The 23,794-nt window shown below is 42.7% G+C and overlaps 1 protein-coding gene across 3 annotated transcripts in view; it reads left to right on the top strand.

The window, feature by feature from the left end:
• The first annotated feature begins 1,694 nt into the window (after nucleotides 1-1,694).
• Dpy19l4 (dpy-19 like 4) overlaps nucleotides 1,695-23,794 on the top strand; it is a 55,752-nt gene continuing 33,652 nt past the window's right edge. The window contains exons 1-7 of one of the 3 annotated variants that reach the window (XM_021224877.2): nucleotides 1,695-2,037; nucleotides 3,467-3,546; nucleotides 5,435-5,542; nucleotides 11,680-11,804; nucleotides 17,737-17,827; nucleotides 18,098-18,219; nucleotides 18,949-19,094. In XM_021224877.2, coding sequence (XP_021080536.2) covers nucleotides 3,489-3,546; nucleotides 5,435-5,542; nucleotides 11,680-11,804; nucleotides 17,737-17,827; nucleotides 18,098-18,219; nucleotides 18,949-19,094 — 650 coding nt within the window. In that variant the 5' untranslated portion in view covers nucleotides 1,695-2,037; nucleotides 3,467-3,488. Of the gene's footprint in view, nucleotides 2,038-3,466; nucleotides 3,547-5,434; nucleotides 5,543-11,679; nucleotides 11,805-17,736; nucleotides 17,828-18,097; nucleotides 18,220-18,948; nucleotides 19,095-23,794 lie in introns of those variants that run through there. The other 2 variants (XM_005066203.4, XM_040740974.1) reach the window with 2 other exon arrangements.

Raw genomic sequence — 23,794 nt, 5'->3', positions numbered from 1 at the left:
AAGCCACAGAGAAACCCTGTCTCGAAAAACCAAAAAAAAAAAAAAAACCCAAAAAAAACAAAAAACAACCAATAACAGTACATGATTAATTTCAAGATAGCTATCTCAGAAATCATCTTCATTTATCATATCAAAAGAAAACCAGCTCCTGCAGGTTCAGCTAAGACTTACACAGACAGACAACACACATTCTTTCAAAAAAACGATATTCTACTTTTAGTATATTTGGAGGCTTTAGGGCTCAATGGCAAAATGTGTGCCTTTTTGAAACAACTGTATATCTTTCAGGATGCTTATTTTCAGGAAAATTCTACATAAGTTTCCACAAAGTCTGTACTGTTCTCATTAGGTCCAACAACATGAAAAAGAACGAAACAAGTTTTATTTCATTTGAAATAACAATTTTCTCCTATTTTTTAAAACATTATTTATTTATTGTTGGTTTTTTGAGGCAGCGTTTCTCTGTGGCTTTGGAGGCTGTCCTGGAACTAGCTGTTGTAAACCAGGCTGGTTTTGAATTCACAGAGATCTGCCCGCCTCTGTCTCCTAAGTACTAGGACTAAAGGCATGTGCCACCACTGCCAGGCCTAAAACATCATTTAGATTATTTGATTGATTGATTTATCTGTCTATATTTATATATGTATACAGCGCCTGTCTGTTTGCCCGCAGGCCAGAAGAGGGCGCCAGATCTCATTACAGATGGCTGTGAGCCACCATATGGTTGCTGGGAATTGAACTCAGGTCCTCTGGAAGAAGAGCCAAAGCTCTTAAACTTTGAGTCATCTCTCCAGTTCCAGTTCTCTCCTATTTTTTTTTTTTTACAATCAAAATTTGGTTAGCAGGTTCTTCTTCTTCTTCTTTTTTTTTTTTTGGTTTTTTCGAGACAGGGTTTCTCTGTGGCTTTGGAGGCTGTCCTGGAACTAGCTCTTGTAGACCAGGCTGGTCTCGAACTCACAAAGATCCGCCAGCCTCTGCCTCCCGAGTAGTCCAGGCTGGTCTCGAACTCACAGAGATCTAGCAGGTTCTTCTTAAAACTTGCCAGTGTTATTCAGCGCACTGTATGCAATATGAGACATGCTCAGTACTGTTATGGAATAATCTTCATGCATTCCTTCATAACAGACAAAAGTACTAATGTGCTTTCTTACAGAACACTGAGATGTGTTTTGTTGACGCCAATTTTGATGACTGACACATTGCTTTCTTGTGTGTTTCCTTTTTTATGTGATAATAGTTTAGCTTGCAAATGTAGCTGCGTTTGACCTTGCCTCTATCTGTGAGGTTCTGGGATTACAATAGAGAATAATCTGGTAAAAGCTTTTCTGTAGCTGTCAAGTGCCTAGGAAGCCAAACAGTGGATCACTACTGCCATGGTAGTCGGGAACCTGAGGCAAGTGAGGAACAGCCTGGGCCATGCGGAGATCCAGCCCTCAAACAAACAAACAAACAAAATCCTACCAAGCCAAAGACCCTGTCGAGAACGTTTTGCCTGGCTTTGAGACCATCGTGAGAACACGCAGGCGCTAACAGTCCATCGGGTCCGAGGTTCCAGTTCTAGCTCTTGCTAGCGGTGGCTTGCTCTGCGACCGAACCTCAGTTTTCTGTTTGCGAAATGGGCCGGTTATGGGGACTGCATCTGGACAATAGTGTGTGACTTCCCGAGTCCAATGCCACGTCACGAAAAGCTCGCTCCGGCTCCTGCCTTCCTGTGAGGAGAGGGGGCGGCCGCGGGAGCACCAGCCTCGCCACCCCCTGGAGCTCGGCGGACTCCGGCCCGGGTGGTGGGCTCGGCCCAGGCGCGCTGGCGAAACGCTCCGGCCGGCCTCCGCTCCCTGCACTCTGGTTCCTGGCGCGCCTGGGGGACACAGTTGGCGGCGACACCGGAGGGGGGCGGGTCAGGAAGTGGGGGCGCGGCAGCCGGGAGCGGGCCGGGGCGGCCTGGGCTGGGCAGACGCGGGGTTTTGGGAGACTCTGGGCCGCTCGGCAGCCGGCGGGCCACCCGCGCCTTCGCGGAGACGATGGCGAAGGAAGAAGGTGACGGCCGCGGCGTGCAGCGCGCCAACTGCCGCGGCGGGCTCGGGAGGGGAGCCGGGGCCTGGCTGCGGGCCGCGGGGAGCAGGGCGGGCGGGGGCGCGCGCCCCTGAGTTTGCAGGGGGAATCGGGCGCGCGGGGAAAATGGCCCAAAGTTTTGTCTCCCGAAGCGGGACGCCAAGGTGGGGCTTAAAGTTGGGAGTCATCAAGAGGAAGCTGGTGGGGAGTTGCTCGGAGCTGGAAAGCCGGACGAGGTTCGGATGTGCGCTGGGAGCTTGGGGTGCAGAGTGCGAGGGCTCGCGCCCCGCGGGAGAAACTGAGGCAGGGATCTGGGATGGATGCGCAGAACCTGGCCGAGTTCACTTGTGCTGTGAGATATGACGAATCGCTAAGTGCAGGGGCGTTCAAGCGGTTTTAGGAGATGAGGAGGCCAAAAAGCACCCCTAGGGTTAAAACTGATGGGCTAGACAGAGCTCTGCATGCCCCACAGGGTCAATATCAAGAAAGTGAATTTTTTTTTACCCAGCAGTATTTATCCAGAGAGGATGTCCACGGTGAGAGAAAACTAGGAAGCGGAAAGGAACCAAGCAGCCAGCGATGCGTAGCTTTAAAAAGTATTTGTGGCACAGTAACTTCATGGTACCGGTAGGCACCACTGAGCTCTTAGATCTCCCTCGCTTGGCTGAGCAGTTAGATGCTGCATCCTGCTGGAAAAGTTTTTTATCTTACACAGTAGAGTTGTGAATGTGATCGTTAGTTCATAGAATTTAGATTGAAGCCGTTGATTCGAGAGTATAAGAAGGGAGTTGGCAGAATTCAATGGAAAGCCATTTTTCAAGAGATTCTGAGAACTGTGGTGCTGACTGGGACTTGATCCTGTTCCTGAGGTCAGGATTTAACCATTCCTTCTCCTGCAGTTCTCCGCGTTAAAATTCATCCTCGCTTAAGATACTTCCTAAAAACAGCCTCAAAAACAGGTGGTTTGTAAGGAAGAATGTATTTCCTTTGCTTCCTTAGTTTTACCTGTGGTTGCAGTGTGATAACATTTGAAAACAATTTTTTTTGTAAATTTTATTTTTCGTGGTTAGCTACAAGTCTGTGTGGAAAGGTTGACAAACCAGTTTGCATGCCCTTGTAAGCACATTCGGAAAAAAATAATACACACTACCAAAACTTGATATTGTAAATATGAAAAATGACATTTAAGATGCAATTATGTTTAATAGCAATGATGTCGAACTTGTTAAAAGACTATGTCATTTTGTAAAAGTATTTGACTATAAACTAGCAGATGATTTTTGGTTGTTGAATTATAGGTAATCTAAAAACCAATGTGTTTTATTTGGAAAAATTAGCGGGTGACTGTTTTATTAAAATATGTTGTTTCCTTCAACAAATGCTTAATTCCATGACTAGGCCTCTACTCTTTTAGGTGCTGGGCTATAAGACAGAGAATGAATAATATTTTTTGTAATGATACTGGTGATGATCATATTTACAGCAAACATGCAGGTATTGCCCTGAGTGCTTTCTGTTTACATATTTTCTATTTGTTATGCTAAAATTAGGCCAATCTCTATAAGTTTATTTGAATCCAGGAACTATTTCTAGCTTTTGACTTATTTACAGGTACTTGGATCCTCTTTGATCTTCTTTATCCTCTGACTCTTACAGTCTTTCCACCCCTCTTCCACAATGTCCAGTGAACCTTAGGCATGGGAGTTGTTCTGTAGATATATTTAGGTGTGGGAGTTGTTCTGTAGATGTATCAATTGGGCCTGGCTCCCCAGCTTTGCATTTTGATTGGTTGTGGTTTTCTGTGATGGTCTCTGTGCAGAGGCAGTGTTTTATTGTTGAGGAGTGAGGAGTACAGTGTGGGAATGTAGAATGTGGTTAGGAATTGTGCCATAAATATAGGTGAGAATTAGACTGAGAATGAATCTTTCTTGTTACTTGTTACTACAGTTTCAGAATATATTTGTTTTACCAGTTTTCACAGTAAAGCTAAAGAGTTGTCTATTTGATGAGAGCAGCCCATTCTCATTGATACTGATTCCATTCCTTAGTCTCACATTTTATAGCTTAATAGGACTGTGATAAAGGAAGAGAAATAAAACCTGGGCCACATTATTAACTTGACAGGGGCATTTTAGTCTTTTAGTAGTTATTAGCTCACAGATAATTTTTGGAAAGGAAAAAGCTATGTTATCTATGTCAAATTCCTGTTTAATTTGGAGTCTCTTTTTTTTTTTTTTTTTTTTTTTTTTTGGTTTTTTCGAGACAGGGTTTCTCTGTAGCTTTGGAGGCTGTCCTGGAACTCACTTTGTAGACCAGGCTGGCCTCGAACTCACAGAGATCCGCCTGCCTCTGCCTCCCGAGTGCTGGGATTAAAGGCGTGCGCCACCACCGCCCGGCTGGAGTCTCTTATTTTTTAATTTGGAATTTGACTTTCTGGTTTAGTAACTTTGCATTGCCTTTTGTAAAAATTAGAGATGGCACAGGTGAGCATTTGATAGGGTGTTTTCCCAAGCTCTTTGAATAAGTGTGAGGGGACAGAAAACAAACACCTACATTTGTCATCTCTGTGGGAGTCTGCAATGCTTCCAGGACTGTGCTGTGGAGCTTGTGTGGCTGGGTAATAGCTTGACAGTAGAGCGTTTGCCTGGAGTGCGCGGGAAACTTTGTCCTGTCCCAAATCCTGGAAAGAAAAGCCATGCTGCATGCCTGTAATCCCAGCATTCAGAAGGCTGAGGCAGGAGGACCCGGAGCTTGAGGCCACTCAAGAGTTTGCCTTTAAAAAGAAGAGAGAACAGAAAAAGAAAAGCCTAATTTTATGGCTAAGACATTGTATTTTGATCAAAAATTGTTAACCTACAAATGATGGAGTTGATAATCTCGGTAGCTGACATGGTAAGGTGAAAAATACCCCTCAATTCTTTGGGGGAAAAATTACTTATTTTGGAACATTATAAAAGAGCATCATTTCAGCAGAAGAATTTGGAAGCTTTTATCAATTGGACTCTCAAAGCGTGAGTGGTAGTGGTAGTAGGGAAGATATCTTTGTTGTTGCTTCCGTTTGTGTATGCTAAAGACAGTTGGAGGAAGAGGCGCAGATAGGAAAAGTTTCTTCTGGCACTAATGGATCTCATGACTTGTTTTAGTCACATGACTCAAAATTTTCTCTTTATAGTGTCATAGACATTATATTTGATTCCTTCAGTATCATAGTTGTGCCATTTGTGGTTTTATCAACAAGGAAGCTCAGTAGAGACAGGGCGTGGGGGGCTTCTGCTGGGCTCTGGCCATGTAGGTAATCTTTGCTTATCACGTAGCGAAGTTGATCCATTGGAGGTACCGAAGATTGATGCGCACACTGCAATAATGTCTTCAATGTCTTAAGGATCATCCGTAGAGCTCCGCCAAAGGAAAAAGCCAAAGACTGCGGGGAGTCAAGAAACCAGAGCAAAGAAGATCAGCAGCACCCCAGTTCCTGAAAGAGCGCCAAAATGTAAGTCATATGAATCTGGGGGTTGCCTGTGTGGTAGTACCCCAGCTGGAGAATGTGTGCTTCCATCATTTAAGTGTGTGTGCTTTCAAACATTGTTTCTTTTGCTTTTTGTGTTTTGAGGTGTTGAGAACTAAACCTAGGACTTGTGCTAGGCAAGGACTCTACCATCCAAGATATTTTGAGATTAAATTTATGGTTGACATAATCAAGTTTGCTATAGAATAGCCTCAAAACTGTGTCACTTTACACTAAACATTTATATCTTGTTTATGGTCTGTGTTGTGGCCATGATATAACAAACATTTCTGAGTTATGTTACTTGTTTTAGTCACAGGTTGGCTGGTTTGACTTCATGTAGCAGGAAGGAACAGCCCCTATTGGGGGCATGTTTTTGTGGGGGATGGAGGAAAAGAGCAGCAGAGCATGTAGAATCATAGGTGCCCCTTGGGGGTTCTGCTGGACTCCCACACTGTAATGTGTACTTTTAGTCGTGGTCCAAGCAAGTCCTGTTCAATCCAGATAATGGATTTTGTTTTGTTTTTTGGGTTTTTTGTTTGTTTGGTTTGGTTTGGTTTTTTGAGACAGGCTTTCTCTATGGCTTTGGAGGCTGTCCTGGAACTGGCTCTTGTAGACCAGGCTGGTCTTGAACTCACAGAGATCCTCCTGCCTCTGCCTCCCTAGTGCTGGGATTATCAGATAATGGGTTACGGAAGCATACGTGACTACTGAACACAGAAGTCTCATGGTCATGGGTACAAATACATAATCGTCTATCTCCATTCATCTCTTTATCACATTTCAGGTCAAGCCTGGGGCTTTGTTCGTGTGGCTCATGCTATGGATGAGCTACATCACCCTGTAATTTTTCTGTAAGGAAGGAGAAAGTGGTTGGGATATTAAGACCATCTTACTACACTTTATCCTTTTCCTTGTCAATATTTGCCCCACTCTCCCAGACAAAACATAACCTCCCCTGCACTAAGGGAGGCATCCAATCTTATTTTGTCACAGTATCAGTTTTAAAATTCAAGATATCTTTTCTTCATCAGGTAGGACTCATTCTGGACTTAAGAACTAAAGAGTCAAGTTGTCTGCAATATGTCACAGTCCTCAAAAACAGCTATGTTCAGTGGTTTGCTTCAAGGACTTACAGATCTTATAATTGTCCTTAAAGCACTCATTTGGTAGAGTGAATAACACAAAATCAGCATAGGGCAGAGGCCCTCTTGGTGAAGTGGAGTCATATAGGACATTCTTTATCTCTTTGGCCTCAAGTTGTGGCATTCATAGTTTTTTCAGAGTGAATGAAACTCAGAGACAGCATTCAGGGTTTTTAGGGAGTTTTAAAGGGAGTTGGCATGTGGGTACCCTTTGTCTATCATCTGATCAAATTTTAGACTGGAAGAAAGCATAAATGATATTATACAAATAAGGTGGGCGCAGTAAACCACACTTATCACGAATGGTTCCCGGATGCCAGCCAAGAGCCTACCTTGTAAGCAGTCCTGTCCTGTGGTGCTGCCCCAGGCCTGCCTTGCTAATTCTTTCTGTATACGCCCCCTCTCAGTACACACAATTAGTGTGATCCTGTAAATGCTTCTGTTCGAAAGGACCAGTCTCCCACTGTCCATCACATGTGCCATAGCAGTCCAGAGCTAAGCACAACATCTCCTTCCCTGACGTAGGAAATCTTGTGTGTGTCCCGTTTTGTTCTTTGGGAGTTGCTTGAAGTTCATTTTCCTTGTGGTCCTTGACTTGTCTCCCAGAGGCTTTCCCTTCCCTCTTACCTTCCTTACCTGAAGAGGGCGTTAGAGCTATGTTACACATAGGGGCCAAACAGCTTTCTTAGACTGCTTCCTCCCTATGGAAAGTTAAGGGTCTTTGTGTATTTGCTCAAATAAATCATGGTGCTGGCATGGTGGTGCACACCTGTAATCCTAGCACCCAGGAGGCCAAGGAAGGAGGATGGGAGCTCAAAGCTGATAAGCAATGCAGAGTGTAACCTAATCACAAACTCACAAGCATATTATACAGTGGCAGACATACTGTGGCTGTGAGTAGTTGCAGTTATTTTTTTAATTTACATAAGTATCTATGTATATGAGTGTTTTGTCTGCATGTATGTATGTGAACCTCATACATGCCCTGTGACTGCTGAGGCTAGAAATGTGTGTCAGATCCCCTGAGAATGGAATCTGCAACTGTGAAGACACAAGGAGATCAAGAACAAACTGTTGAGGTCTTGAATTAAGCAGTAACCTGAATTGGAGTTATGCATTGCCTGTAGTGGTAGCGCACACCTTTGATCCAAGCTCTCAGGAGGCCGAGACAGGTGGATCTCTGTAAGTTTGAGGCCAGCCTGATCTACAGAGTGAGTTCCAGGACAGCCAGGGTTACACAGAGAAATTGTGTCTTGAAAAGCAAAAACAAATACAAAAGAACCCATGTATAATAGAAGTGAGAAATAAAGCTTTTCTTGAAAGGTGTTGATATTTTGAGTTTTTTTTTTTTAAGATTTATTTATTATGTATACAGTGTTCTGCCTGCATGCAGGCCAGAAGAGGGCACCAGATCTCATTACAGATGGTTGTGAGCCACCATGTGGTTGCTGGGAATTGAACTCAGTCAGTGCTCTTAACCTCTAAGCCATCTCTCCAGCCCTTGAGGTTTTTTCATTTTATTAGAAAAGGCTCATTAATTATTATTTCTGACTGACAAAAACAGCTTCTTTAAATGTCCTCTGGCGCCAGGCGTTGGTGGCACACGCCTTTAATCCCAGCACTCGGGAGGCAGAGGCAGGCGGATCTCTGTGAGTTCGAGGCCAGCCTGGTCTACAGAGCGAGTTCCAGGACAGCCTCCAAAGCCACAGAGAAACCCTGTTTCGGGAGAAAAAAAAAATGTCCTCTGGCCTCCACATGCACATGGTAGCATATATATACACATACAAATAAAAAAATAAGTAAACAATTGAAATGTTAAGAAACAACAACAAAAACTGTCATCTGTATTACTGATCCTATAATTATAAAATTATAAATATTTTTATTTTCTACACTTGATCAGTGCTTTTACAATTGAAAGATTATCTAATTATGCTAGTTTATGACTGACAACTTAATTGAAAGTCCTATCCTTTGTTGTTTATTTACTTATTTAGAAGACAGGCTAGCTAGGTATCCCACAGCAGCCTAGAACCCATCTATAGCCCAGACTGGCTTTGAATTTGTGCTTTGCCTGCCTTAACTTTCTTATTGCTGGAATAATGAGCATGCACTGTCATCTTCAAATTGAATTTTTATTATTTTATTCATTTACTTTGTCTGATTTTTGAGTCACAGTTTCTCTGCATAGTCTTGACTATCCTAGAATTCGTTCTGCAGACCAGGCTAGCCTTGAACTCACAGAGATCCGCCTGCCTCTGTCTCCCAAGTGCTGAGATTAAAGGTGTGCCCTACCACTCTCTAGTTTATTTTTTTTATTTTTTATTTTTTTTAGGGTTAGATACTAGGCTGTCATTGCTTCAGTTGCTTTATATATTTATGAAAGTACACTTACTTAGCACAATAATAATGACTGGTATTTGCTGTGCTCTTAGAACATACTAGCTGGGCGTTGGTGGTGCATGCCTTTAGTCCCAGGACTCGGGAGGCAGAGGCAGGCGGCTCTCTGTGAGTTTGAGGTCAGCCTGGTCTACAGAGCGAGTGCCAGGACAGCCTCCAAAACAATGCAAAGAAACCCTGTCTCAGGAAAAAAACCAAAAACAAACAAACAAAAAAAACCAAAAAACAAAAAACATACTAATCACTAATTACTTAATCTACATATGATACTGTCAAAAAGCGAAAACACACCAAAACCAAATTGTAAGACAGTTATATCAAGGCTGGTCGCAGTGACTCACACCTATAATCCCAGCATCTAGGAAGCAGAAGCAGGTGGATCTCTATAGGAGTTCCAAGCCAGCCAAAGTGAGACCTTGTCCCAAAAAGGCCACCACCACTACTGATGCCACCATCACCAACAAAAGAAAACTAAAACCATAAAGCAATTATACTGGCACTAATCGTTGATTTATTGAATAGTTTTAAAATATTTAGACTATGGTTATTTTTTATCTAGAGATATGTATTTTGCACGATAAATAGTAACATTTGCAAACACTGAGCTTTGTTTGCCTTTCAGTGCTAGGGATTAAGCCTGGGCATTGCTCACTCTAGGTAACAACTAACACTGTACTAAACCAACTAATCTAATAAATCAAAAAGTTGATTTCCCCAAAGTTGTCTGCCGTTCAGTCCCAGAGCAGTGGGTCTCATGAATTTGGCACCTTACTTCCCAGCTGTGGTGGGATGTGTCCTCCTGTGTGCAGAGTCCTGGTGTGTCCTGTGCTGCTTCATCAGGAAGGATTCCATGCAAATAGTTTCATGGGCATCCTTCTAAGTCATAACCCTCAAAACTCACTGAAATATATATAATATGTAAAGGACTGTAGTTTATAGTATATGTGTCAGTTATTCTTGAAAGGAAAAATATATCAATAGTAATTCAGAATGAGTGTGTTTTTAGATATTAGTACATGATATAGCATAAATTCTAATTGGTATTAATAATAAAAACCCAGAGACAGATATTGGGGTTAAAGCTGAAGATCAGAGAAGTAAAGTGGCCCGCCACTAGAGAGCTCTCACCTCTGGCAATGCTCAGACAGGAGCGATCCTGTCCCCAGACTGCATCTCCACACAGCATCTGTCTCCACCAAACCTCAGCTGCACTGAGCTCCTGTCTCCTCTTATATTCATTCCTCTCTAGTGCTGGGATTAAAGGTGTGGGATCCCAAGTGCTGAGATCACTTTTGTGTGAGCTCTGTTTCTCTTTTAGACTGGATTGATTTTGTGTAGTTCAGTATGACCTTGAACTAACAGAGAGCCTTCTGCCTCTGCCTCCCGAGTGCTGGGATTAAAGTTGTACCACCACTGCCTGACCTCTGTGACTAACTAGTGTGGCTAGCTTTGCAGTCTGACCTACAGGCAAGCTTTATTTGTTAGATCGTAAACAAAGTATCACCACAGCATTCATTTTGATTACTTTTTTTTCCCTCATGTCTTTTTTGTTGTTGTTTTTCCGAGACAGGGTTTCTCTGGTTTTGGAGGCTGTCCTGGAACTGTAGATCAAGCTGGTTTCAGACTCACAGAGATCCGCCTGCCTCTGCCTCCTGAGTGCTGGCACTAAAGGTGTGAGCCACCACTGCCCGGCTTGTTTGTTTGCTTTTTATCAAGACAGGATTTCTTTCTGTAGTCCTGGCTGTCCTGGGACTCACTATGTCGACTGTGCTGGCCTGAAACTCAGAGATCTGCCTGCCTTTGACTCCTAAATGCCGGGATTAAAGGCATGTACCACTACCACCTGGATTTTTTTTTCAAGACTTAACCAGTTTTCAGTGTATTTTTCCTTAATTTTATGCATATTTACCTTGTAGTGTGTTCATTATGTAAATAAAATTTAGGCATTTTTCTTTTCGCACGAGTGTGTGTGTGCGCGTGTGTGTGCGTGTGCGTGCGTGCGTGCGTGCGTGTGTGTGTGTGTGTGTGTGTGTGTGTGTGTATGTTTGGGCATATGGGCACACATGGAGATTAGAGGACAACTCTTGGGCATAAGTTCTCTCCTTCCACTGTGTTGGTCCCAAGGATGGCTAGTACTTTTCCCCACTAAAGCTTCTCACTGGGGCCCTGAGCCCTGAGTACCTCTTCCCTTGTTGGCTTTTCAGTTAGTGTGACACATTTGTTACAGGTAATAAATACTGACGGATTACCCTTAAGTGGAGCCTGTACTTTATCCAGACGGTTTTCGTTTTTGCTTTATGTTGTCTTGCCTTTGCTGCTGTGCTTTCCTGGACTCTGTACTCTGACAGGTTTTTAGGTTTTCGATGCCCCTGTTATCCTTTGCTCATAGTGGAGATGAACCTCAGGGTGTCCAGGCGAGCATTCCAGTAACTGAGTCCTGGCCAGGTGACATGTAAGAGTGACGTGCAGTTTAACATTTCTCATGCTTAGACTGGGCTTATGTGTTTTGGGGAAGAAACCGTTGAGTTAGGATGTCATTTTAATCACTTTTTGATTTTCTTTAATATTCTTTTTCAGATGTGTCATTTCAGCGCTTTGCAAAGATTTTTATTGGCTGTCTTGCAGCCGTCATTAGTGGTATGATGCATGTTTTCTACTTATCAGCATACCATGAAAGGAAATTCTGGTTTTCCAACAGGCAGGTAAGAAGAATTTTGAGTATATTAAAAGTGTTTCCATACTTACTATTAATTTGAGTAATGTGATTCTTTTTTTTTTTTAAAGATTTTTTTATTTATTTATTACATATACACCAGATTGAATTGTAGATGGTTGTCAGCCACCATGTGGTTGCTGGGAATTGAACTCAAGACCTCTGGAAGAGCAGTCAGTGCTCTTAACCTCTGAGCCATCTCTCCAGCCCGAGTAATGTGATTCTTAAGGGATCATATATATATATATATATGGTAGGTGTGGCAAGTGCCATCTTATTTTTAGATACAATTACAGTATCAACCTTAAAATATGTAGTAAGCTGGCATATCATTAATGGCTCAAGTCATTGATCCTAATACTGGGGAGGTAGAAGTAGGCAGATCTCTTGAGTTCTAGGCTAACCTGCTCTACATAACTAGTTCCAGGCTGATTAGGCTACCATAGTGAGACCGTGTCTCAAACACAACTAATAAGCTAATTTGTAATGTGGAAATTATTAGGTTACTCTCCTTGGCAGTTAGCTTATCTGGGACTGTTTCAGGAAAATTTGGTTGAAGTACATGAGAACCGGCTGCAAGAGGCACCAGCTCAAAAAGAAAGACAGGCAGATCCAGGTTGCAGAGAAGTTGTGGGTGGGGCTCATGTGCAGAAGGGAGTTGTGGGCAATAGCAAAACAATCAAGGCCTTGAGATTGGAAAGGAAGGCTGGGCGGTGGTGGTGCACACCTTTAATCCTAGCACTTTGGAGATACAGAAGCAGGCAGATCTCTGTGAGTACAAGACCAGCCTGGTCTACAACAGCTAGTTCCAGGACAGGCTCCAAAGCTACACAGGGAAGTTATTTAAATTTTTAAAAAAGATTTGTTATGTATGTATGTATTTTATGTATGTATGTATGCATGCATGCATACATGCCTGCCTGCGTGCTGGAAGAGGGCACCAGATCTCATTACAGATGGTTGTGAGCCATTGTGTGGTTGCTGGGAATTGAACTCAGGACCTCTGGCAGAGCAGCCAGTGCTCTTAACCACCAAACCGTCTCTCCAGGCTAATTTAAAAAAATTTTAATTACATTTTTTAATTTATTGTGTGTATCTGTGCAGTATGACAAGTGTCTTGATCCACCGAGTCATCTAACTGGTTCCAATAACAGTATTAAGATGCTGTCTCATGTTAGCGTTTAGCTTTAATTATGGATATTTCACAGGCTCCTTAATCACTATAGTTATATTTGAAATTTCATCATTTGACCTTTGAATAAATTTGCTCTCAAAAGTTCACCTAACTATATGGAGTTTTAAAAGTTTGAGTTTACAGTAGTGCTTTTTTGTTTAGTTTTGTTACTGTGCTTAAATTTTGAGCAAGTGGTTAAATTTATTGAATAGTTTTAGATACTGGTTTGTGAAAAAGAATAAGTATGAACACTTTAAGTAATTGCTGACTATGTCTATATATTGGTTTAATTATCATTGTCTGTATATTGGTTTAGTAGCCTGTGCCTTTTCCTTAAAAGTCTGTGTCTTAAGCTAGGCATAAAGGGTGCACCTTTAATCCCAGTACCTAGGCTGAGGCAGGTGGAGCTCTGCGATTTCAAGGGCCGCCAGGTTTACACATTAAGTTCCAGAACAGGCAGGACTGTACAGCAAAACCCTGTCTTCAGAAAGAGAGAAAGAAACAAAGAGAGAGAGAGAGAGAGAGAGAGAGAGAGAGAGAGAGAGAGAGAGAGAGAGAGAGAGAGAGAAAGAAAGAAAGGAAGAAACTTATCTCTGTCATTATAGTTCTCTGTGCCAAGTGTAAGGAGCTCATGCAGGAGCCAGCAGAAAGTAACCTCCCTCTCGGTTCTTCAGGCTGGTGGTCTGGAGTGTTTAGGATCAGGTCATTGTGCTGTACAGGCTTGAAATGTAGCAGGTGTTCTGAAGAATATGGAGTCACAATAGTGTGTACAAATGAGAGACAGTGGCGCTGAGAGCTTCTTCAAAACTGCACAACTTCCTCAAAACTTGTAGAACCCACGTTAGAATTAGCCTACATTTTAGTAAACACTTTTATTTTTATTTTTTTCAAGACAGTTTCTCTGTGTAGCCCTTGCTGTCCTGGAACTAGCCTTGTAGCTCAAGTTGACCTCAAACTGAGAGATCCATCTGTTTCTGCCTTCTGAGTACTGGCATTAAAGGAATGCACCACCATGTCCAGATAGTAAGATCTTTATGTGTTTCATGTGCACCGTTAATTTAAAAGATGATTAGAGTTTCATTTTTGAAATCTTGCAAAGAAACAAATCTGTGTCTGTTGTTTTGCATTTGAGACAAAACTCACTCTGTTAATCAGGATAGCTGGAAACTCACTGTATCTAATCTGGTTGGCCTCATCCTCCTGAGTGCTGGAGTTAGAGACATGAACTACACACCCAGCTGGAAACAAATCTCCTGAGTGCTGGAGTTAGAAGCATGAGGCTACCACACCCAACTGAATCTTCCACCCACCCCCCAAGTAATTTTTGTTTGTTTTTTTTGAGGCAGGGTTACTCTGTGTAGCCCTAGCTGTCTTGGAACTTGCTTTGTAGATCAGGGTAGCCTCAAACTCAAAGAGATCCACCTGCCTCTGCTTCCTAAGTGCTAGGATTAAAGGTGTGTGCTACCACTGCTTGGCCCCAAATATAATTTTAAAAGAACTTCATTTAGGTCTGTCTTAGAATATTTGGGCTGCTAAAGCAAAATGCTACAAATTGGACTTGAAGGCCAACATAAGCCACCAGCATTTAGTGTTTGTTGAGGACCTGCTGCACCCTCCCTGCCTCCCTTTCTCCCTCTCCCTGTCCTTCTCTCCCTCTCTCCCTCTCTCCCTCTCCCTCTCTCCCTCTCTCCCTCTCTCCCTCTCCCTCTCTCCCTCTCTCTTTTTCCCTCTCCCTCTCTCCCTCTCTCCCTTTCCCTCTCCCCCTCCCTCTCCTGGCCAGAAACTTACAGATCTATCTGTCTCTGCATCCAGAGTGCTGAGGTTAAAGGTATGTGCCACCAGGTCCAGCCCAGGACCTGCTGCTTGATCCATAGATGACTGTCTTACTGTGACAGACAGATGGATGAGGGGATTCTGGGGCCTCTTTTTTTTTTTTTTTTTCTGAGACAGGGTTTCTCTGTATGGTTTTGGAGGCTGTCCTGGAACTCGCTCTGTAGACCAGGCTGGCCTCGAACTCACAGAGATCTGCCTGCCTCTGCCTCCCGAGTGCTGGGATTAAAGGTGTGCTCCACCAACGCCCGGCACATGGGGCTCTTTTATAAGGGCACTAATCCTGCTTAGGAAGGCTATGTCCTCATAACATACCAACCTTCCAAATTCCGTCTTTAAAATACTGCCTACTACTAGGTACTAAGTTTCAACATACAAAACTGATCCCTGTCTAGGGACACTGATATCCAGACCATAGGAGAACAGTTCATTAATCTGCAAACATTTGCTCTTGAAGACTCACAGTGGAAAACAAATGAAACGGAAATGTTTTACAATAAAGAAATTCATAGGACTGTTTAATCTACTTCTTTTCAAAGTATAACTACAGAACTACTTATATATTTTACATTTACTTAAAGGCAAAGTCTTGTTATGTAGCCCAACCTTGCCTTGAATTCTTAATCCTCCTATTTGACCATTTAAGTGCTAGAATTACAGACTTGAGCTCAGACATGTAAAAATTTTTATTTGTATTTATTTATCTAGGATGTGTGTGCTCAGGGTAATTAGAGGACAACTTTGTCCTTCCAACATGTGGCTTCTGGAGACCAAACTCAAGTTATCAGCCTTGGTGGCAAGACACTGAGCTATCTTGCCTGTCCCAAGACTTTTAAGGAACACTCAGTAAAACTGTAAGTTAGCAATACAGAGAAACCCTGTATCAAAAAACCAAAAAGGCCAAAAACTGTAAGTTAGAATTTTGGAAAACTGCTCCTAGGGGCTTAAGAGTTGGCTCGTTGGTAAAACAGTTCTCACAAAGGAACCAAGTTCAGTTCCTTGCACCCCTATTAGGCATCTCACAGCAACCTGTCATCTGGCTACAGGGGGAATGCCTGTGGCTTCCACAGTACCCGAATGCACATGTGTGTGCATGTGCACGCACACGTGCACCCACCCACACACACAAAACTAAAAATAATAAAAACAAATCTTAAGAAAATGGTTCTAACCATGTGGTGGTAGCACATACCTTTAATCCCAGCACTCGAAAGGCAGAAGCAGGTGGATCTCTGTGAGCTCGAGGCCAGGTTGGTCTACAGAGCGAGTTCCGGAACAGCCAGGGCTACATAGAGAAATCCTGTCTCAAAAAAAAAAAAAAAAAAAAAAAGAAAAGGATTTTGAGGTATTCCTATTTAATTTGTATTGTGGGTGAAAATTTCTCAGGGCTGGGATTATAGTGCAGGGGTATTGTTCTTGACTAACAAATGCAAGGCCTGGGAGGAAATAAGATTATGGGGGAAAGAAAAACTGACTTAGCATTAAAGAATATTGGTTCTGTTGTTTTTTGTTTATTTGTTATAGATAGTTCTCACTGTGTATTTTCTGGTTGGCCTGGAACTTGCTAGCAGAGCAAGCTCGCCTCAACAGAAATCCACCTGCCTCAGCCTCTAGAGTGCTGGAATTAAAGGCGTGAGACACCACACCTGACTTTTACCTTTAGTTTTTGTTTTGTTTTGTTTTGTTTTTTGATATGAGTGCTTTGCCTGCCTGCTTGTATGACTCCACACTTGAAGGGGGCGTCAGATCCCATTATAGATGGTTGTGAGCCACTATGTGGATGCTGGGAATTAAACCTGGGGCCTCTGGAAGAGCAGCTAGTGCTCTTAATCTCTGAGCCATCTCTTCAGCCCCTACTGTTAGGTTTTTAATTGCTGTATTTTTGGTTCGTTATAGTTGAATCTTAGGGTTTTTTCCTTTCTGATGTGGGGATCAAATCAGGACCTGCAAGCCCTCCATGACGGAACTACATGTCCAGCCCTTTGCGCTGTGAATCTTGCTTTCTTGGAAAACACTGGTTGAGAGCCTGTGGCTCCTCAGATGTACCTGTTAAGGCCTCACTTTGTTTGGTTTTTTGAGATAGGGTTTCTCTGTGGTTTTGGAGGCTGTCCTGGAACTAGTTCTTGTAGCCCAGGCTGGTCTCGAACTCACAGAGATCCTCCTGCCTCTGCCTCCCGAGTGCTGGGACTAAAGGCGTGTGTCACCACCACCCTGCTCTTCCCAGTGCTTAGGGTTTTATATAGCCTCGGAAAACACTGCTTTCTACATAGATTTATCTTCTTATTTTGGACTATTTATTTTTAAGGTCATGTGTCTGTTTTTCCAACATAGGGTTTCTCTGTGTAGCTTTGGAGCCTGTCCTGGAACTCAATCTATACACCAGGCTGTCCTTGAACTCACAGAGATCCTCCTGTCTTTGCCTCCTGAGTGCTGGGACTAACGGCGAGGGCCACCACCGCTCAGGCTGGTCTGGAACTCACTATGTACCCCCAAGCTGGTCTCAAACTTGATCCTCCTGCCTCAACCTCCAGAGTGCTGGGACTATGCCTGGCTTTTATTTAAAGTCTGACGTTTCAGTTTATTGTCCTTGCCTTTTTACTATTATTGCTGTTTTTAGGAGATTCTTTGGGTTTTCCTTCTAGGATTTCCTTATATGTAAAAGATATAATGATGTATCAGTTATAATCAACTTAAACCTTAACTGTTTTCACTAAAATGATTGCCAGACTATTGAGAAATTTAATCTTTTTAATAAGGTAATTAAGGAAAACTCAAATATCTCCTGGAATGAAATGGTAAATCCTTGTCATGTTAATTTAAAATATGAAGGAGACAAAAAACTAAACACAAGAAGATGAGGGACAAGAAAGTACAGCTGACACTTAACACTGACATCTAAATACTTATTTCATTGTAGGAACTTGAACGAGAAATCACATTTCAGGGTGACAGTGCTATTTATTACTCCTATTATAAAGACATGTTAAAGGCACCTTCATTTGAAAGAGGTATGATCAATCACAGTTGTAATTGTAGTAATAATATTGTTCTAAAGTAAAACCCTGTTCTTAAAGATTAATAGCTTTCGGATGTGGGACTTTGTCGCAGAATGTAGGTAATTTTTCTTTATGTACATAATAAGAAAGTTGGGAATATGAGGTATCTTTTGTTGCATTTGAGTGTCTTTCTTTTCATAGTAATCCAGATGACTGAAGAATAACATGTTCAATCATTGTCAAAGCAGAGCAGTAATTTGAGAGAAATCTTTGTATACTTAGGTGTGTACGAGCTGACGCACAATAACAGAACTGTGTCCCTGAAGACAATCAATGCAGTGCAGCAGATGTCACTGTATCCAGAACTTATCGCCAGTGTTCTCTACCAAGCGACTGGGAGCAATGTACGTGTCTCTTTTTTACTTTCTTATTTTTACCTTAGATTTATTTTATGTGTGTGAGTGTTTTCCTGCATGTCTGTATGTGCAGCACATGTGTGCCTGGTGCCCTCAGAGTTCAGAGGGCATCGGATCCTTTAGAACAGCAGTTCTCAACCTGTGACTCGACCCCTTTGGGGTCACGTATCAGATTTCCTGCCTTTCATTATTTACATTATTATTCATAACTGTCAAAATTACAGCTATGTAGTGGCAACAAAATAATTGTAATGTTGGGGGTCACCACGCCATGAGGAACTGTATCGAAGGGTAGCAGCATTAGGAAGACTGAGAACCACTGCTCTAGAAGCTAGAGGTGGTTGTGACCCATCTTGTGGACTCTGGGAACTGAACTGAGGTCTTCTTCAAGAAGGAAAATTGCTCTTAATCACTGAGCTGTCTCTCCAGCTCCCCCCTTCCTTAATAGTCTGTTCCCCCTCCCCCCTTCCCTCCCCCCCTTCCCCTTCCCTTTCTTCTTTCTTTCGTTTCTCAAGACAGATTCTCTGTGTAACAGCCCTGGGTGTCCTAGAACTCATTCTGTAGACCAGGCTGACGTCGCCTGCCTCTGCCTCCTGAGTGCTGGGATTAAAGGCGTGGGCCACCACTGCCCGGCTAGTGTCTGTTTTCTTACGTAGTTATGTATCCTTGCGTTGTGTAGCATCATCCTCTTATTATTCCCTTTCTTTTTGCCTTTAGGAAATGATTGAACCAGTATATTTCTACATTGGCATTGTTTTTGGATTACAAGGAATATATGTTACAGCTTTATTTGTTACAAGTTGGCTTATGAGTGGCACATGGTTAGCAGGAATGCTTACTGTTGCGTGGTTCCTAATTAACAGGTATGAATGGTTTTTAATTGATGTTTACAAAATTTCATTGCAGATGGGTGGTAATGGCACATGCCTATAATCCCAACACTCGGGAGGCAGGTGGTTCTCTGTTAGTTCGAGGCCAGCATGTTCTACAAAGCTATACAGAAAAACCTTGTTTCAAAAAATTAAAAAAAAAATTCAATCCAAAAATATGCCCTTCTTTACAATTCTCAGCTATAATCTGCAAACCTATTGACTCTTCTGCTACATGGTGCAGTTTAGATAGGATTTCCCCAAGGGCCTAATCTAGATATATGATCACTTAAAAAGGAGGTCTGGGAGTGACACAGTTCTTTAATCACAGCACTTGTAAGTCAGAGGCAGGTTGACCTCTGTGAGTTCTCGATTTCCAGGACAGTCATGACTGTTTTATCTCTAACAAAAAGCAGGTCTGGGAAGATGGTTCAGTGGTTAGAACATTTGCTGTATGAGCATGAGAACTAGAGTTTGGATGCTCAGATCCTATGTAAATGCTGGGTGAACATGGGGCTTCCTGTAATTCTTCCTGGAGCAAGTTGATGAGCCAGTCTTGTCATATGGGCAGGCTCTGTTGATCACAAAACTCTACCTCAATGAGTAAGGTGGAACACAGTCCAAGAAGGGTACTGAAATCAACCTCAGGCTTCTTTATACATGGTTGTGGATTGAAGTTTCTGTCCTGCCTGGTCCTGCAGTTGTTTAGTCCCAAATAAACACACAGAGGCTTATATTAATTATAAACTGTTGTGGGACTCCTGCCAGCTACCTGTGTCCCTCTACTGTCTCAGGCCCCATATAATACATGAGACACTATATTAATTATGAAGCTGTTGGCTGTTTGTTATTGTTTCTTATCAGCTAGCTCTTACTTAATTATTAACCCATAATTACTAGTATATATCTTTATAAGGCCTTATTTTACCCAGAACGCCAGACTTGCGCCCTCTCCTCCCGGGATCACATGGCGACTTCTACTCTTGACTACATTTATCAGAATCCTCCTTGACTCCTAATCCCACCTATCTTGCTTCCTTATTGGCCAACAGTGCTTTATTTATCAACCAATAGGACAACATATACACAGAAGGACTTCCCCCATCAATAAAATGTTTGGCCGATGACTCAGGCTTCTTATTGGTAGCTCTACCTTAATTATTAACTCATTTCTATTAATCTACGTGGTCTTCACTCACCGGAGATTGCCTGGGTAGCTACATTGCTTCTCTCTCACAATTCATTCTCTGCTTTCCTCTTGCCAGCAAAGTTTCTCCTACTCTGGTATTTCTTGCCTGGCCTTATTCTGTCTGTTCATTGACAGAAACAGCTTTGTTCACCAACCAATAAGAGAAAGATATATTTACAGCATACAGAAGGACATCCCCTATCACATGGTTATTATACATGTGCTCCCACACACATGACAACACACACAGGTGTGTGCACACCACACATCCACATGAGGGTAAAACAAAGCAAAAAGCTTTCTCTAGCTGATAGAATTGGTGACACTAAAGATATTCACTGGGCCATAACTGGCTTGAAGCAAAGAGAATGAACTCTGAATGTAGTGACTGAGTAAGAAGACTGCTTGCTGCTAAGCCTGATGACCTGAGTTTGATCACTGGAACCATATGGTGGTCCAAGAAACAGATGCCTACAGATTGTCCTTTGCCCCCCACTGATATACAGTGGCATACTCCTAGCTAACTTTTAGTTAATCCTTGTCTGTTCAAAACCGTGACTCAAAAAACTTAACCCCAGTCCAGTGTAATGGCATACACCTTTACTCCCAGCATTCAGGAGGCAGATGCTGGTGGATCTCTGTGAGCTTGAGACCAGCCTGCTCTACAGAGAGAGTTCTAGGATAGCCACAGCTGTCACACAGAGAGACTGTCTCCAAAAAAAAGAAAAGAAAGAAGATGGTATTTTACAATAAATAATCCAAGAGACTGAAAGAACGATGTTGATGGATGTATGGGTGTCTTTTATGACTTGTAGTCTAATCTTGGAGACAGCATAACATTACTCTGATGTATATACTGTGGAAGATGACAACACCAGAAGGCAAGAACCATTAAGACCACTGTGGAGGCTATATATATATTTGATAAAATTAGTACTCTTTTCATTTGATCATTAAATATGTATCATCACATTCGAGGGAGAAGCCATGTATATTTTTACATGCTAGGCAGGGACTTTCTAGCCCAGTCTGTTGCCTGGCGGTTTTTATTTTTGAGACAGAATCTTGCTATGTTGACCAGGGTGGTCTCAACTTTGTAGCCCAGTGTGGTCTCAGATGCAGTATCCTTTCCAGTCCTGGGGTGGCAGACATGCCCCATGTGCAGCTGGAGAATGAACCCGGGTTTTTGGGCATGCTAGTAAGCACTCTGCCAGCTAAAAATGTCCTCACTGTTCCTCGTGTTCTTAACGTTTGTGTGCGGTACTTTGGTATCTGTTGGTTTGATTATCTCTTCTGGGTTATTTGGGGGAAGAGGTGTCTTATTCATCAGTTTCTTTTTTTAGATATTTATTTTCATGTGTATGGTGTTGCATCATATGTATTCCTGGTACCCATAAAGAGGGCATCTGATCCCTGGTACTGGAGTTACAGGCCACTGTGAGCCACCATGTGGGTGCTGGGAATTCCCCAGCCCACTGATGAGCTTCACCCTGAAGGCCCAGTCAGTCCTCAGTGTTCCGCAAGGAGTAAACAGGCTGCTTCTGGAAGCAGCTGCTCCTCTTCTCTCAAGGGAGCTGCACAGCTAAAGCTGTGTTCAGTTTATTTTTGTGTTCCCTGCCTTTTTCTCTGCTCAGGTATCCTCTATTTCCTTTGTAGATTTTTCTTTTTGTGTTCCCTGCCTTTTTCTCTGCTCAGGTATCCTCTGTTTCCTTTGTAGATTTTTCTTTTTGTGTTCCCCGCCTTTTTCTCTGCTCAGGTATCCTCTGTTTCCTTTGTAGATTTTTCTTTTTGTGTTCCCCGCCTTTTTCTCTGCTCAGGTATCCTCTGTTTCCTTTGTAGATTTTTCTTTTTTGTGTTCCCACCTTTTTCTCTGCTCAGGTATCCTCTGTTTCCTTTGTAGATTTTTCTGGCTTTCTCTTTCACCAGCTCACACTTGAGGCAGCTTGCAGCTTCCCATCTTATCTGGAAGTTATAGCATAAGTCATTTAAGCAAAGGAGCTTTCCCTAGCTTTGTTTCCTTTTAGTTTTTGTTTGGGTATTGAATCCTAGGCCTTGTGCCTGCTAGGCAAGTGCTATGCCACTGAGCCAGGTAATTTGCCCCTAATATAAGCCACTGTGTGTGCGTGAGAGTGTGTGGTGCGGAGATCATTGTTGCAGAGTAGGTAATATAGTCACAGTAATGTCTCATTGTAGTTTATTACTACTTTTTTTCATGAGAGGCAGGAAGGGAATTTAGTTTTCAGCATGGCTTACTAGAAACACAAGAGAGACCAAGCACTAGGCCTCTCACACCTATTATCCCAGGGATTCGATGGGAACTGTCAGTGTAGGTGAGGGGGAGAGGGAGGCATAATTAAGCAGTTCTGATTGTAGGCGGAGGCTCTGTTCCATCTGGTCCCAAGCCCTTTAGCCCCAAATAAACGCACAGAGGCTTATAATAATTTATAAACTGTTTGGCTGATGGCTCAGGCTTCTTATTGGCTAGCTCTCTCTTAATTATTAACCCATTTCTATTAATCTAAGTATTTCCACGTGGTCTTATCTTACTGGAGATGGTCCAGTGTCCTATCTCCCCAACAGCTACGTGGCATCTCTTTGGTGGTTTCTGTTTCTCCTCGCCCCAGCATTCTCCTTGTCTGGTAGCCCCGCCTATACCTCCTGCCTGACTACTGGCCAATCAGTGTTTTATTCATCAACCAATAAGAGAAACATATATACAGAAGGACATCCCTCCATCACCTGATGAGAATTCTCACTTTTTTCAGTTTTGGTTCTGTGAAATGGCCCCCTTAAGGAGAAGTCTTCACAGACATATTGCTTAAGGGGACCATGTGATTCCCAGTTAAGATATTCCTTGATTCTGCTGAGGGTTGGGGTGGTGTAGTTAGCTCCCTTGAGTAGTGCATGCTGCTTCTAGGGGCTGTCTCATCAGGGTTTCTCTGTCTGTAGGGCTCCACTGCGTTTGAGGTTGCCTGCAGATTTGAGGCATTGCTCTTAGGATAGGAGGAGTCTGAAATCCATGAAAAAAAATCCTCAGACTGATTTCTCAGAAGGCTGCTTTTGCTGATTTGCAAACTGCTGCATTTTCCCTGAAGTCCTTATTTGAGTTTGGTTTTGGAGATTTGGGGCCAAGAATTGCTGGATCTATTGCTTTGGGTCATGGCAAGGGAGAATATAACAGTTGTAGGTGTGCGTGGTTCCATCATGGCCAGGAAGCAGAGAGCCTTGTTTTAGTTTAATGACCAATGATGTTCATGCTCTTAGTTGGTAAAGTCTCATTACATCTTTTTCTAAAAAATTGACATATTTGTGTCACGTATCTGTTCCCATCTTCTAGTTTATAGTAGTGAGGGATGGACCCAGGGCATGCTCTAAAAGCACTGTAAGTGACCTACATGCCCACTTTTGTGTGCATGCGTGCATGAGTGTGAGAGAGGAGAGAGTGGGTGAGTGAAGGAGGGAGAAGGGGGAGGGAGGGAGAGATTGTTTTCTTATTGAGTTGTAA

The sequence above is a fragment of the Mesocricetus auratus genome, unplaced genomic scaffold (genome assembly GCF_017639785.1).
Source record: "Mesocricetus auratus isolate SY011 unplaced genomic scaffold, BCM_Maur_2.0 Super-Scaffold_6730, whole genome shotgun sequence".
NCBI lineage: Eukaryota > Metazoa > Chordata > Mammalia > Rodentia > Cricetidae > Mesocricetus > Mesocricetus auratus.
The sequence above is the reverse complement of the archived record's forward strand: the minus strand, read 5'-3'. Positions and strand labels throughout refer to the sequence as shown.